Source organism: Erpetoichthys calabaricus, chromosome 4 (assembly GCF_900747795.2).
Source record: "Erpetoichthys calabaricus chromosome 4, fErpCal1.3, whole genome shotgun sequence".
NCBI classification, from domain to species: domain Eukaryota; kingdom Metazoa; phylum Chordata; class Cladistia; order Polypteriformes; family Polypteridae; genus Erpetoichthys; species Erpetoichthys calabaricus.
The window spans coordinates 190151492-190168634 of record NC_041397.2 but is presented as its reverse complement, the minus strand read 5'-3'; the positions used below and the strand labels follow the sequence as shown (position 1 = coordinate 190168634).

The 17143-nt window shown below is 36.2% G+C and overlaps 1 protein-coding gene across 3 annotated transcripts in view; it reads right to left on the bottom strand.

The window, feature by feature from the left end:
- Positions 1-879: 879 nt before the first annotated feature.
- pcid2 (PCI domain containing 2) overlaps positions 880-17143 on the bottom strand; it is a 62459-nt gene continuing 46195 nt past the window's right edge. For all 3 annotated transcript variants that reach the window (XM_051926230.1, XM_028800079.2, XM_051926229.1), the window contains exons 8-15: positions 13304-13407; positions 9865-9940; positions 6982-7123; positions 6714-6814; positions 6028-6101; positions 4878-5003; positions 1855-1978; positions 880-1080 (exon numbers count right to left, since the gene is read on the bottom strand). In XM_051926230.1, the coding sequence (XP_051782190.1) occupies positions 991-1080; positions 1855-1978; positions 4878-5003; positions 6028-6101; positions 6714-6814; positions 6982-7123; positions 9865-9940; positions 13304-13407 (837 nt within the window). In that variant the 3' untranslated portion in view covers positions 880-990. The remainder of the gene's footprint in view (positions 1081-1854; positions 1979-4877; positions 5004-6027; positions 6102-6713; positions 6815-6981; positions 7124-9864; positions 9941-13303; positions 13408-17143) is intronic.

The window sequence follows — 17143 nt, the reverse complement described above, 5'->3', positions numbered from 1 at the left end:
GCAAAGCCTGTCAGAATGAGATAGGAAAGCAAACAAATCAATAGGGCTGTTTGGCTTTTAAGTATGCGAAGCACCACGGCACAAAGCTGTTGAAGGCGGCAGCTCACACCCCCTCCGTCAGGAGCAGAGAGAGAGAGAGAGAGAGAGAGAGAGAGAGAGAGAGAGAGAGAGAGAGAGAGAGAGAGAGACAGAGTTTGTTTTTCAATCAAAAATCAATATGTGCCCTTCGAGCTTTTAAGTATGCGAAGCACCATGCAGCATGTCGCTTCAGGAAGCAGCTGCACAGAAGGTAGCAACGTGAAGATAATCTTTCAGCATTTTTAGACGAGCGTCCGTATAGTCTAGGTGTGCGAACAGCCCCCCTGCTCAATCCCCATACGTCAGGATCAGAGAAAGTCAGCGCAAGAGAGAGAGAGAGAGAAAAGTAAGTTGGGTAGCTTCTCAGCCATCTGGCAATAGCGTCCCTTGTATGAAATCAACTGGGCAAACCAACTGAGGAAGCATGTACCAGAAATTAAAAGACCCATTGTCCGCACAAATCCGCGAACCAGCAAAAAATCTGCGATATATATTTAAATATGCTTACATATAAAATCCGCGATGGAGTGAAGCCGCGAAAGGCGAAGCGCGATATAGCGAGGGATTACTGTATATGTATATGTAGATATGTGTATATGTAGATATGTATATATATGTATATATGTTTATGTATATATATATGTTTACATAACCTCTTTAACACACTACTTCTCCGCTGCGAAGCGCGGGTATTTTGCTAGTAGCTTATAAAACTAAAGACTTTCCCCATTTTAACTCAAGAGTATGTGAAAGCATCAAACAGTAGGCAAAAAAACAACAATTGTTAATATTACAAAAAACTTCTGACGTTTATTTTTGTACAAATTATACATTTTAGAAAATAAAATGAGATTTACAAAAAATAGAGAATTTATCCAACATGCTACTGAATTGCAGCAGCAATGTCTTACATTAGGAAACAGAAGATAATGGAGGGAAAGGATTTTGCTTGCTGACAACCAGTTTCTGATGCTGGTGAGAAATGTACCCTTTAATGTGTCCCTAGACAAGAATGACAAACAAAAAACAAGTTAGTGTCTATTATGTTCGCATATACAAATTAGTAACATTTAATACATTTCAGTTTTCAGCAGTGACAAAAAATTGACTGTTTATGGAAATGAATTAAGAATCAAATTTAGACTGTAAAAAATGATGACATTTTCATCTCAAAGTCAATCAAAATACAAAATATTTCCAATATTTATTTGAAAATCCAAATTCATATGCATAGATGAAAATTTGAATGCCAAAATATTTACAAAGAATCTAAATGCTCAAAAATAATTTGTATGTTGGAATGAATCAGTTAAACTTCCACAAGGAAATGATACAAATTTGTGCAGCAAATGTAGCTCTTTTAAACATAAACCATGATACTTGTATAAATGAAAAAGTATGTAAATAACATCTATAAACCAGCATTAGTATATCACATCACATTCTGAGTACCAGTATGTCTTTTACGGTATGTTTTTGATAGTCGGTACATTTGAACATAATTGAACACAATTAGGATCTTTTATCTCTTTAAAAATTCTAATACTACAGCTCATCAGTTTTGTTATTTCCACAACTCTGTTGAGATCTTTTACTTCTGTTGCAGGTCATGATAAATACTTTAGTACTCTGAATTTTTACTGACATTCTCTGGGAAAGATACTTTTTGATAAGGCTAATATATGGCTGCTTAAATACTTACACAAACTTGAATTTTTTGTATGTGTTTTTATTTTTTAACTTGAGATGATATTCTATCATGTAATGCGCACTTACCATGTATATAAGATTAGCCAGAATGCACTGAACTTCGTCTATGTCAACATCTTCAACTTGCATAAACTTCAGCGAAACCAGAAAAGCATCAAGTGGTAACTGGTGAGTTTTCAGCAGCAGATAACTGGAAAAAAAGCAGACCAAAGACAGACTACTTTAACAAGGTTTGATTTGTTGCTCAATGCATCAAAGTATAAATGTTTGCACTGCTAACTCACAGCTCCAACGACCAGGCTTAAATTTTGGCCAGGTCACTGTATGAGTGGAAGTTAAATGTAGACCCGAGTAGTTTTCCTAGACATTCTAGCTTTCTCCCACACTACTAATGTGTTCAGTGACCAGGATGGAAATATATGGGAACAGGGACATGAACTGTTAGGAGCTATGGATTGGTGTCCCTAGTGCAAACACAGGGCCACTCATAACCCTATCAATGCACAAGGCTTACCAGAAAGAGACTGTTTATGAGGTAACTTTAAACTCCATCACAAAGACACTTAGTCTACATTTGGAAGGAGAGGTTGGGGTGAAAGATGTGTTGGCAAGAAGAGGAGTCATAGTGGAGAGCAAGGGAGGGAGACTGGAAATAAAAATGGGAGTGCTTGTGTGCTTTTAAAATTGGGAACATGGAAGTCCAAACACTGAATAAGTAGGTCCAGAGACTCAGTGAAGTCTTGTTTGTATTCAGCTTTATTTTGGAGTTTTGAGTTCTTGCACTTCCCAATAATTTAGACTAGGTTAGCTGCCACACTGGTTTCCTTCTATAAGAAATGGCTTTAACATGCAGATCTGCAAAAACATAAATATGCAACAAAATGTGAAGCACTATTTAGTATATAATGCCAAGGCTAACAATTGTTTTTCCAGTGCCATAATAACATTAGCACCATTCTACAACTTGAGAAATGAATTTCTGAAGGGGTAAAGGAGTTAATTAACAGACATAACATTGTAATGTAAGTGTACGGTTTAATTACATAATACTTTTTTTTTTTTAAGTCATGTCAGTCATTTACTTAGCATGACCAGATGTTTTAGACAAATACACTGAATCAAAAGTGAATAATATCCAATAAATTAATTGAAATCAGATGTTTTACATTGTTAGAGTAACCAAATTGAACATATTTAATATTACAGGTGAGCATCCCTAATCTAAAACTTTAAATCCCGCACCTGACCTCACTTGCACTTGTGTGGCTCTGGCCCATGTTCCCTCTATTACTGTCAAGCAGATATGAATAATGCAAGCTGGTCCAAACGATTTCTTCAATCCCACTTTAAATTTAGAGTGATGCAAAGCACTATCCACAAACAATGAGAAGGGAGCAAGTGTTGCGATAACGCCTGCAGAGTTGTTCAAAAGTACTGCACAGTACACAGAAAAACCCCATAAAACTTAGAGGGAATGTGTGCTCCGCAATTAGTTGATGCCAGTTTGTTATCAACCATCGTCACCTCCAGACCAACATGTATTACTCACTATGTTTTTGGCTAATTCTCAGTGTATAGTAATCTAATAATCAAAAGATAGCATCATAGATGGAGTCTGAAAGACTGCTGTTGTTTAACAGGTATTCTCCTGATGCTACTATAGGCAGTCCCTGGGTTACGTACGAAATAGGGACTGTGGGTTTGTTCTTTAGTTGAATTTGTATGAAACTCAGAACAGGTACATTATTTTAATAAATGCTATTGCTGACCGACTGTAACCAAGCGCTCTGCCAATGAATGATTGAGTTTCACCTCTCTCTGACCTTTTTATTATTTCTGCTTTATTTTCCATGGTGATGGTTTTTCCCTTCTTGTTGAAGGGTGAAGACAAAAGGTTAAGATGAGCTCTTTTGCACAGCACTGTACACGCTAACACAGCAGGGAGGCACCCCTCGTCAGCATGTCTGGTGTACTGATGAGAGATAACTTCCTGCTATGTATGTAACAGTACAAGCAGGCTTGCTATTGAGAATGAATGGAGGTGGTGAGGGGCAGTTCACCACCCGCCTACCACACAGTCACCTCTACTTGCATACAGTATGCTGCCTGCAGCGTCTGCCCACAAAGAACGAACAGGGTGCGGCCAAAGGCGGGTAGTGAATCGCCCACCACCGCCCCCATTCAACAGACAGCCACCCGAGTCACACTACAATGCTGCCCCCCGCCACCCCATTCACCCTCAATGGCCTCCGTTCAGCCTCAACCAGGTCACCGCTTGCAGCATCACCAGCTGCCTACCGAGAACGAACGGGGCAGCCGTTTGAGGGACACTGCAGGCTGTGTGGTGGGCAGGCAGCGAACTGCTCCCTTTTGCCCCATCAAGCCTCCGTCCTGCACACGAGCAGTAGCTGCAGCCCCGGTGACTATGGACCCTGGGTCACCGCTTGCTGCGCACCTGGCCACCCACTGAGAATGAATGGGGTGCGGCCCCCACCACCCCATTCATCAACCGGAGCCGCCCGAGGGACACTACACTGCGCGAGCAGCAAAACCGCCCCCCCTACAAAATCCATCCACCCACCGCTTGCAGCGTCCCTAGGCCGAAGATGACAGAGCAGCAGTTACTGAGGAGCCTGCGTTGCATCCCCCAGACAGATGAAGGAGTAGCTGCGGCCCCTTTTGTAAGTCGGATGTCCGTAACTCGGGGGACTACCTGTACACACAAACTTTGTTTCATGCACAAAATTATTAAATATACTGTACAGAATTACTTTGTATGTATAAGGTAAATATGAAACATAAATGTTCTGTTTAGACTTGGGTTCCATACCCAAGATATCTTATTATGCATATGCAAATATTCCAAAATCCAAAATATTTCTGGTTCAAGGCATTTTGGACTAGGGATGCTCAACCTCTATGTAGATGGAGACATTTAATACTACATAAACAATTTAAATGTAAAATCAATGGTAGCAAATTTTGGCAGACGAGCAGAGCATTTTGCAAAACACACAACACATCATGATAAAGCAAATATGCAACATTCAGAGAAATAAAACAGTGAAAACAATCCCTGTAATACTTACACTTTCTTAAAAAGATTTCTGTATGTAATGATTTTCAGTTTTTCAAGAATAAGGAAAATTCCACAGCGGATGAAGAAAGTTTCATGTTTTGACAATGCATCATTAAGTAGCAGCAAATTTCCTTCGCTACCATAAAGAATAAAAAAATAATTACATTTCATAAAAGAGATCTTCTAAGACAAATAAAGGATTACAACTAAAGTCAACCTTTGAAAGAAAAAAAAAATCACAACAGATCAAATAACAGTCATACTATAAACTAAAGTACCAAGTGTTATTGCAGTTAATTATAAATTAATGTAATTGAAAAGCATAATTCAAAAATGAAATTGCACCACTTTCATAATTCAGCTTACGGTTTTGGGGTGGCAGAGATAAATCCTGATAGCATCAGGTACAAGACAGTAACAATCTCTAAATAATGCTCCAGACCATCCAATGGAATATTCTCACAAACACATCCTCATTAAATCATACAGGGCCAGTTTAGAAGTCAACTATAAAATAACACACATTATGAAACGTGGCGTATAACCTCTACCATAAAAAAATGAATTTAATCAAATTGAAAGAGATTATAAATATTGTATCTTTAGGGTATATTTGAATATACATAAATATTGTATCTATAGGGTATATTTATATATATATACACACTACATGTTCTATTGTATTCAGGATTGTATTTTTGCATTGTGCTGGATGTTATTACTTAGTTTTTATTTATACTACCACTGGAAATGGGGCATCACAGTGAAGCTGCTGCCTTGCAATAAGGAGACCAGGGTTCACATCTTGGGTCATCCCCAAATGTAGTTTAAATGTTCTCCTTGTGTCTGCATGGGTTTATCCAAAATGTCCAAAGACATGCAAGTTAGGTGAATTGGCAACGCTAAACTGGCCCTAGTGTGTATTGCCCTGTGATGGTCTGGGGTTTGTTCCTGCCTTAGAGACCTTGGTCAGGATTAAGGGAGTTATTAAATGATATGACTAGACCACTGGATATGCGTACAGACGTCAGGACTTTTCAAATGTAGTATATTATATTTAAATAAAAGTGTAAATAAAACAAAAGTGTAATAAAAATTACATTAATATTAAAAAAAACCCTCAGTTTTGGAATTATTGATTGTTTCATAAACTGAAATACCTCACAGCCTTAGTGACATCTGCAAACTGCAGGAGATCATACTTTCTCAATAGCTGATTTGTTGGCATGTGACCCTATTAGATAGAGCATAATATTAAAAAGTTTGAATTATACAAACAGTAGGGAATTCTTAGTTTAACAAAGTTAACTTTCTTACCAAATTCAAGAATAAAAAGATTATAAACTTTGGAGGTAATAAAACTCTTATAAAATGCAATACAATCTTTGCCAGGCTTAATCTGTGTACCCAACAAACCGTCAACAAGAAACTGAAATCCCATAAATTGTTGATCTCATAAGAGGAGCAACATAAGTATGTAGGAGGAAATGCTGCAACAATTATACTATAATAATAAATAAGGGAAGGTAATCAAATTTTCTAAAAATATCTCCACCAATCAAAACTAGTTAATTTTTAATCCTCATAACTTGGTCAGTTGTCTCTAAATTATAGTGCCCTCGACTAATAATGGTACCTGAGGTAAATAAAAACAAAATGTGCTGTAGAGAAACATTTTTATTATTTATCCTCTTGATCCTGCTTCCAAATTATTAACATAAATCTAGCCATTAATTCAAGAAACATAAAAGGAAATAAAAAAATCCTTTGAATAAAACAAATTTGTTTTCTTTTCCTAGATAAAATCAAATAAGCTAAAATATTTTTTTTTTATAGTTTTACATACCAAAAGCATTTTTACAGGAAGCAGGTAAATAAGAATCATGCGTTTGTTCTTCTGACTGGATCTATGACAATGTTGAAACGCAAAGGAGAGATACTCTTCCGCTATGAAAGTAAGGAAATAAACAATCAGTTTGTCTCACTTTCACAAACTATAAACCAACTCATAAATAACACACCCCTCTTTAACAGAAATAACTGTTTGCAAAGGAATGACACTGCCTCATCTCCAACAGTACGATAAGTGCTTTAATGTATTAAAAAAAACCTACCTTGCTTGAAATCACTGTCAAACATAGCTTTTCTTCCCACATAATATTTATAGGTTACTCTTTGTGCCATGCTGTATTCGTCTTTAAGGTTTGAACTGTCAATAGCTCGAATAAGAGGTTTACATAAGTGCAGCTTGTTGATCTGGAAAGCATTAAAAAACCTTATGTTACATGACCAAGTACTGATGTGACAAATAATTCAGATAGTATGTACAAATAATATACCCATTCATCTTACTCCTTTATAAAATATAAAAACATTCTATAAACACAGTTTTCAAAACTGACTTCAGTACTTCAATATACAATAATTACACAAAAATATATACAAAAAATTAAAATATACAGTAATCCCTCGCTATATCGCGCTTCGCCTTTCGCGGCTTCACTCCATCGCGGATTTTATATGTAAGCATATTTAAATATATATTGCGGATTTTTCGCTGCTTCGCGGCTTCCTGCAGACAATGGGTCTTTTAATTTCTGGTACATGCTTCCTCAGTTGGTTTGCCCAGTTGATTTCATACAAGGGACGCTATTGGCAGATGGCTGAGAAGCTACCCAGCTTACTTTCTCTCTCTCTCTCTTGCGCTGACTTTCTGTGATCCTGACGTAGGGGGTGTGAGCAGGGGGGCTGTTCGCACACCTAGACGATACGGACGCTCGTCTAAAAATGCTGAAAGATTATCTTCAAGTTGCTATCTTTTGTGCAGCTGCTTTCTGAAACGACATGCTGCACAGTGCTTTGCATACTTAAAAGCTCGAAGGGCACGTATTGATTTGTGCTTGAAAAACAAACTCTGTCTCTCTCTTTATCTACTCCTGACGGAGGGGGTGTGAGCTGCCGCCTTCAACAGCTTTGTGCCGCGGTGCTTCGCATACTTAAAAGCCAAACAGAGAGAAATGCAAACAAATCAATAGGGCTATCTCTGTGACAGTCACTGCTCCTGACACGCACTCCTTTGAAGAGGTAGATATGTTTGCATTCTTTTAATTGTGAGACGGAACTGTCATCTCTGTCTTGTCATGGAGCACAGTTTAAACTTTTGAAAAAGAGACAAATGTTTGTTTGCAGTGTTTGAATAACGTTCCTGTCTCTCTACAACCTCCTGTGTTTCTGCGCAAATCTGTGACCCAAGCATGACAATATAAAAATAACCATATAAACATATGGTTTCTACTTCGCGGATTTTCTTATTTCGCGGGTGGCTCTGGAACGCAACCCCCGCGATGGAGGAGGGATTACTGTACATCTATAAATACAGTATATAATGCAAAATGCAGAAATTTGGCAGGATAGTACATCTAGGGAAGTAGGTATCCACTAAGAAACAATATTTTGATGTATCAATATTTAGGGATAAAAACCCCTATAAAAGAAAAACTAAATACCCCAAAATTTTCAAAAATGGCATGACTGATTTGACTGAAATTTTGTAACATAGAAGGAAAAAAACTAAACTAGTGGAGACATTTTTTTTTTAATGTATTGATAGTTGTCATTATTAACACTAGAATCCCTGAAGCCTAAGAAAAACTTGTAATCCCAGGCCAAATTAAATTACTTCACACCTCTCCATTACCATCTTTTGTTTTGTAAATGTCTTGATCAGCACAAGCAGCAAGCAGCTTGCTATCCCATGTTTTGTGATGGTCTTTATATGAAAAACATGTACAGTATATGTTACTTATATCACATCGAATGTTATTTACTTCTATTTATTTACTTACCTTCCTACAATGTAAAGTCACAAGCAGACTGCAGAGCTTCCTGTGTTTGGTCACACTCTATGCAACTGTTGTTACAGTTCTGCCTCTGTCCAGAAACGGTTTCATAATCTTCCTGTGTTTGATCGCTCTGCAGTCTACTTGAGACTTTACGCTGTAAGAAGATGCTGTAGTAAGTGGGTTATTCTAAGTATGCACCACCACCATGTAAATGAAGGCTGTCTGCAAAAGGGAAGTGAAAAGAGCAAAGTTCAGCAAAGCACAAAGACACATTTAGCAAGTGTTTGCAAGGCATGATGGCTGTGAGTGTTGTCAATTTGGCACAACTGACTAAGTAAGAATGGTATTTATTATATATTACCCCCTGACCCCTTCATCTTATCTGCAACCTTGCATAAATGTCAAAGTAGGGACTACAATTACTATCGTCCATTGTGCTGCTCCAAACAATTTCATCAGAGCTTAAAAAGTAAACACTAGAATTACCAAAGCCAACGAAAAAACTCGTAAATCTGGCCCACCGTAAATCCCTTCTCACCTCTCCGTCAGCGTCTTTTGTCTTCTAAATGTGTCGATAAGCAGGAAGCAGCAAGCAGCCTGCCATACCATCCCCCCCACCACCTCACAACGGACAAGAAGTTCTCCCAGTTCCTGCCTTGATTATCTGGGAGTGAGCTACCCAGAATTGTAAGGGGAAATAATTTGATGTGTGTTTTGTGTCTAAAATAATCTGTATAAACACATACTTAAAACAAACATTTTTCATGTTTTAGTAATAAATAACAAAATGTAGACATGAACTGTATAATATGTGAAGGCTGATGGCCAAATATCAAATAAACACTTTCACAAAAGGTATAAGTACGATACAACAGCTTCCATGGTGCTGTGGTTAGAGCTGCCAATATATAATCCGGAGGTCGTGAGTTTGGAACTGGCTCCCGGGCAAATTTACCATTTAGAGTAGTGAGCTGTTGTACTATTTTAATAAGTACGATGCAATTTTGAAGTCACACCGCATTTGATACACAGTGTAAAATAGTTCTGTGAGTTTAACTAGTATTTTAACTGTGTGCATTATTAACAATTATTTTCTTCTATGATAAGTTGCACAGAAGAAATAGAAAAGAAAGCATACTTTTTTCCTCTTTTTACCTTGAAATAAATTTTGAACAGCTGGTTGATCAGAAACAGCATTCCCCACTTTTTTGAGTCATCAATACCAGCACGGCTGTTAAAAAAAAAAAAAAAAAAAGGAACAGAATAAAAGAAATCTCCCTTTTAGATTTTCAGCTTTTCCATTTATTTATTAGACAAATACTTTGGTGATGCGGATAGGCAGAGTGTTTATATAAACAACATACAGTTGACAGACTTTTTTTTTTTTTTTAAATAAAAGTTTTCTATGCACAAGGTAAAAAGCCAGACACAAGAAAACATCCATTATTATTACCTATAAAACACTTTTTATATTATTTAAAGATCAAATAAATAAGAAAAAAATCAAAAATTAAACAACAATCATTAGAAGAAACAAAAAGACAAAAATATGTAAACAAAGTATAAAAATATTAGAATAAACAGAACAAAAATGAAAAAGTAACAAATAAAATTAAACCTTAAATAAAAGATGGATAAATTTTAAGGAAATACAGTAGAGGAAATAAGTATTGAATGCGTCAACATTTTTTTCAGTAAATATACTTCCAATGAAGCTATTCAAATGAAATTCTCTCCAGACATTGCTATTAACTCAAGAAATCCACAAATATAAAGAATTCACAACATTAAAAGTCATAAATAAAAGTACATGTAACAAAGTGGAATAACCCAAACTCAAAGCATCAGTTTCTTCTGTGAAGTGGAGACTTTCTCCAGTCTGCAATAGTCCACAGCTGCTATTTTAATGCCCTATTTTCTCCTTTAAGAAATGGCTTTCTTACTGCCATTCGTCCTGTCAAACCTGCAGCACAAACTCTCCTCTTCACAGTAGAAACTGAGACATGCTTTTTGCGACCACTATAAAGCTGTACTTGAAACTCTTGTGCTGTAAGGCAACTATCACGCAAGCTGGTGACCCTCATAAACTTGTCTTCTGATTGGGTTATGACTTTGGGTCAGCCAGATCTCTTCCTATCAGAGTTAATACCAGTTTCCAATTGTGTAGGACACCGTACTCACTGAAGCTTTGATTCTTTTTTGCAATTTCTCTTAAATGAAAGATCTACACTTCTAAGGGTAACAATGCTTTGTCTCATTTCATTTGCTAATTGCCGTTTCCCTGCCATTATCACTGGAATATTATCCAAGTAGTACTTCAGAGGGTGTAGTAACACTGTTCCAACTCTGCTTTAAGACAGACAGACAGAGCGCTTTAAAAGTAATCAAAAGAAGTTGGGACACCTGTATGAACTGTTTCCTTCAACTTGCAGTTACTTTAATTGCTGCAGATCATCTGTAGGTTGTAACCTATCAGCTCTTCCCTGAAGAAGGCCCATTTGTAATATTCTCAAATGTCCTTTTTTCCCCCCAAACTTTTTGCTAACTTAAATTTTAAATTTAAACCTCTGACAGTTTACTGCTAACCTTTTTGCCATTTTGGGTCATTCATGGCATTTCATCTGACTAAATAAAAAAAAAACCAAAAAAACGGAGGTAATTTTTTTGACCAACAGTGTATATGTGGACAACAGTAACAATAATTGCAATGACTGAGCATCCGTTACAAATTAAACTAACAACATTTAAAAGCAAGCTAAAAGCAAAAAGTATGATAATAAATGTAGAGAAAAGTAAAGAAAATAAAGAAAAATCAAGATGAAAAATGGATACTAATAAATGAAAAAAAAAAAAAAAATACAAAACAAGTCCATATATACCTGGAAATAATAAATGAAGATGCAAAGATTGATGAAGAAATTAAACACAGAAAAAAACAAGACAAATAAACTTCAAATTAAAAAATATCCTAATAGGGAAGGAAAAACTAAATACAAAAGTGAAAATGCATTTATATAAGACCATATACGTATGAACAATATTTTATGCAGTGGAATATTGGACAATAAAGGATAAACAAAGATCTATAATAACAGCTGTTGAAATGAAGTATTAGAGGCGTATGGTAAGTAAACCAAACATAGGGTAAGAAATAATGGAATCCATGAAAAACTGGAAATGGAATCATTTAGAACAGTGTATCCCAAACTCGGTCTTGGGGACCCACTGTGGCGGCAGGTTTTTGTTCCAACCAGATTCCTAGTCAGTGACAACACCTAATAACACTGATCTCATTTAATTAGTTGGCATTTGTTTTCTCTTATTCTACCATTCAGAAAAGCACAGCAGCAGGATTTTTACATTTATAAGACATTTAGAAATATTTCAGCTTTTGCTATAGATTTAAAATGCTTAACTCTCTTTTGTTGATTTCATTATATTTTGCCCTTTCTCTGTGCAGTTTTCCCTCTTTGTTGTATCTTAATAATGACAATTAAAAATGAGCAGAGCAGACACGCAGGTAAACAACACAGAATAATCAAAGGCTGCAACTACTTCAGCGTCAGACCCACTAAATAGTAAATAATGGATTAATTCAACAACAACACCTGGAAAAGTAGAATGAAAATCAAGAAGAAAATATTGTTAATAAAATACAGTACATTATTCCCATATAACTGCTTACTATATTTTAATAAATTGTGTTTGCCAAACTTAGTTTTCTAATTTTTATATTGGTTCCAAAACACAGAATCTGGGAAATAACAGTCCACTTAATTAGCCCAGGAGTCCAATTAAAAACAAGCTGGTTGGAACAAAAATATACAGCCACAGTGGGTCCCCAGGACCGAATTTGGGAAGCACTGATTTATAAAATAACATAGAAATAAAACAGTTACAGTGGTATGGACATATAACAAGGACGAATTAAAAAGGTATAACAAAATTGCGTACAAAATGAAGTAATAAAACCTAGGGAAAGACCTAGAAGGGAACAGGTGGAAAACATCAAAGCAACAACTAGAAAGAGATGTGTGACCATGGAAAAAATGTAGATCCTGGCAAAACACAAAATAAAACATAATCAATGGCTCAAGACTCCCAACACAACAAGGTATAATGTGAAGAAGGAAGTAAGTAAATATGCTGAATGAACGCTACTTAGCACAGCTTGCTGCCAGGGTTGGCTCTTTCCTCCCATAACCATGAAACGAATTAACCAGGTTTGAAACTGTCCAGCGATTCTGTTGGAGGTGCTAGAATGCATAACCTGTGGAGTGCCTCTTGTGCACATTCCAACTGTGAATACAAGTTACTTGGGCCAGTAAACAAAAGGCTTGATGGGGTTTGAATAAGAGACATGTAACAAATGAAAAAATGAGATGGTGCATAACATAAGCTGAAAAAGTGTATTTCTAAACATGCTTTAGAACGCTTTTCAAAATGTGGAAAAAGCACACTGCATTCTTTTTTTATCAGAAATATGTAAAATGTTAAAGACCTTTCTGTCTGCATTCAGGGAGAAAACTTGAAAGGCATAATCATTACAGGCTTTGGACACAACGGAAACAAAATGAATAAGACAGGTACCTACTTGTCACTGGCACAGATTCTGAAGCAGCTCATTAGCTGTTCTGCTGCCTTTTCAAGCATATCTCCGATTTTGCCCTTTCCTTTTTTGGCAAGTTGTTGGTCAGCCTGACACAGGAATAAGAGATAAAGAAATATATATAATGTTGCATACTGTTTGTTTTTAGCACATATACACAACTAAATATTGCAGTACAAAAATTACCATACAAAGGTTACACACACCTTTAATAAATGTATAAAATGTGAAAATGAAAAAATAACTCATTAGCTACATATTGAACAGAACAGTATAACAAGTAAATTCATAATAGAGAGAGAATGTTTCAATTTGGATCCCATTTCAAAGCACTTACATACAGTATATTACAATTGTGAATATATTTCCAAAAACTCAACACAGACAATCTAATTGGAGTGGGTGAACATGCTACCATTAGCATCACATCCTAATTGTACACCACAATGTCTACTCTGATAAGGGCCCGAGATGAAGAGGACCACAAACAAGATAATGTCTGCCAATATCATACTCTAAATAAAAATACACCTGGTTCATGATTATTTGTATTTCAGGTTTGTAATAAATTTTAAGCATGATTTTACATTTTCCAAGGATTTTAATGATTCAATTTATTTGTTTTCTCTTTGTAATTCATATAATTTATCTCTTAAATTAGCCTTTATAAACTTCTCATTAATCATGGCAACATGCTTAACAATTTATTTTTTTTTTAAATTGCATAATCCATTTTGAACACGGATTCCACGCTATTGTTATGGGGGATATAGTAGTTGTAGCAACCGTTGTTTATATCGAGCATGGACGGACACAAGCGAAATAGTATAAGGATATATACAGCTTTCAGTACAACGATGCAGAGTATTTCAAGTTCCTTGACTGACACTAAATTAAAAATGTAATCTTGCATCAAGAGTTTCCAAAAACAAAAAAAAATTATCTATCATAGTTTTAATACCCTACAGAAATTGAAATTTTTGCAAAAGCTCTTTGGGCTTGGCCAGCCTAGGAACTTGCTCCTTCCCCCAATCCTTACACAAACACTCCCTCATTTATTCCTGGATACCCCGATCTAAACTCTCATGCATTCACATAACATACATGTTAGTTCAAACAAGTCAAACTGAAATCATATGTCGCCATAACTTAGGTTTTATTACAAAAAAGCAAGCTCAATCGCTTAATTTCTTACTCCTGAAAATCCACAGCAGCAGTACGTAATAATCATGTAACTTACTGATTAACCAGAAATTTTCAAAATTCATATTGAAAGTTACATAGAACAAATGCATTTAAAATGTCTGAAGGAAAACACAGAATTATCATTTCAATGACAAATGGACCAAAATCTATACTGTATCTTTATAATCCCAACAATCTTAAAAAATAAGTTGAACTGTCTGATGTGCAATGAAACAATTAATACCCTAAAAGAGAGAGGAGATAGTACGGTGTAAGATGCAGAGCAAGGTACCACTATCATCAGGAACATGGCACATTAATCTAACCAACACAGAAACAAGAAAAACAAAGCCTTCAAAACAAGCTACAATTATAGCAGGAAAAAACTCACTCAATTCACTAAATCAACAAGAACAAGCAATAAGTACTTAACTCAAAACTACATGGATAGTAGCTAAGCATAATAAAACCCTCACTGATGAAGAGATATTAAGAGAGTGCATTATAATCATTTAATACGTGTTTGCTAGTTATCAACTGAGAGATTTTATTGAATCTGAGAAACAGATTGTTTTCTCATCTTAGCACAGAATATCCAAAATCAGGTGGCAGAGGGTGTCAATCAGGTTGATCATATATCCCCAGCCATTAATGAATTGACATACAACACAGGCATGGTATAATTGTCCATTTTATCTTCTTTCTGATGGAGCAGAATTCAGAAGGACAGCAGCCATGTGAGAGAGGGAATGGCAAGAGGACCTGCTCTTTTGCACCATGTGCTACTTTCTAGCCATTTATAACCTTTGGTTTTTAAGTGAAACACCACTGCTCAACCTTCCATCTAAGTGCTATGATAATAATCCAAGTTCCAAACACAATTATTTTTTTTTAAAATAATGCTCTCCTGTGTCTTATTAAATTAATTCAGCAGCTATCTTCATGTAGCTGATTTTACAGATACTGTACCTGACATTTACAGATTCTACATAATTTTAATAAAACTGAAGAAAACGTAATGAAGGATGGATTGGGGAGGCACTGGCGCCAGGGGAAAAATCTGTAGGTGGTGGCAAAATTGTAACTGAAACAGAGCTACTCATGAAGAACTACTCACGTAAAACTTTACTTTTAGTCACAATAAACAGTGCAGTAACAACATATACTTAAAGTTTTGTATTATAAAATACAACATGATCATTTCTTTGACTTGGAACAACCTATGGTGTTCTTGAATAATGACTGCCATACAGACGCAAGCAATGGTTAATGGACTTTGAAAGGACAGTTTAGTTTATTAGCACTTTACAAACAGAAACTCCCACTCTCAGCACTGGGTAATAACTGGTGAAGTACTTAAACTACCTTGGGGAATCATCATCTTCATGCGCTCTCTTTACCATGCTATCTATCTTGTCATTTCTTTCCAGTTCAACCTACCAAGCAGCTCAGCAAAGGTCCTTTAATACTGTGCTATCACCCACAGCTCCACCCCGCTACTGATTTTTACCTGCATATTTCCTCAGAGATCTGAATCTAACAATATTTTATAAACGTTAATGCAAGAAAAGAGAGCTATACAAGAAATGCCCAAAACTGTAATGAAGTAAAGATCAATTCACTTACTAAATAAACTATCTTGACTCAAATGAAAATACTGTAGAATCACTAGTAAGTACTAATAAGTGAATGATGTTTATCATTGCCTGAGCTTTCAAAGTAGCAACTTCCTTTTAATATATGACATGCCTTATGGAAACAGTAGTATTTCAGCAGTGACATTAAGTTTATTGGATTAACAGAAAATATGCAATATGCATCATAACAAAATTAGACAGGTGCATAAATTTGGGTACCCCAACAGAGATATTACATCAATACTTAGTTGAGCCTACTTTTGCAAATATAACAGCCTCTAGACGCCTCCTATAACCTTTGATGAGTGTCTGGATTCTGGATGGAGGTATTTTTTTTACCATTCTTCCATACAAAATCATTCCAGTTCAGTTAAATTTGATGGCTGCCGAGCATGGACAGCCTGCTTCAAATCATCCCATAGATTTTCGATGATATTAAGTCAGGGGACTGTGACGGCAATTCCAGAACATTGTACTTCTCCCTATGCATGAATGCCTTTGTAGATTTCGAACTGTGTTTTGGGTCATTGTCTTGTTGGAATATCCAACCGCTGCTTAACTTCTACTTTGTGACTGATGCTTAAACATTATCCTGAAGAATGTGTTGATATTGGGTTGAATTCATCTGACCCTCGACTTTAACAAGAGCCTCAGTCCCTGAACTAGCCCCACAGCATGATGGAACCTCCACCAAATTTGACAGTAAGTGGCAGGTGTTTTTCTTGGAATGCAGTGTTCTTTTTCTGCCATGCAAAGCGCTTTTTGTTATGACCAAATAACTCAATTTTTGTCTCATCAGTCCAAAGCACTTTGTTCCAAAACTAATCTGGCTTGTCTAAATGAGCCTTTGCATACAACAAGCGACTCTGTTTGCGGCATGAGTGCAGAAAGGGCTTCTTTCTCATCACACTGCCATACAGATGTTCTTTGTTCAAATTGCGCTGAATTGTAGAACGGCGTACAGATACACCATCTGAAGCAAGATGTTCTTGCAGGTCTTTGG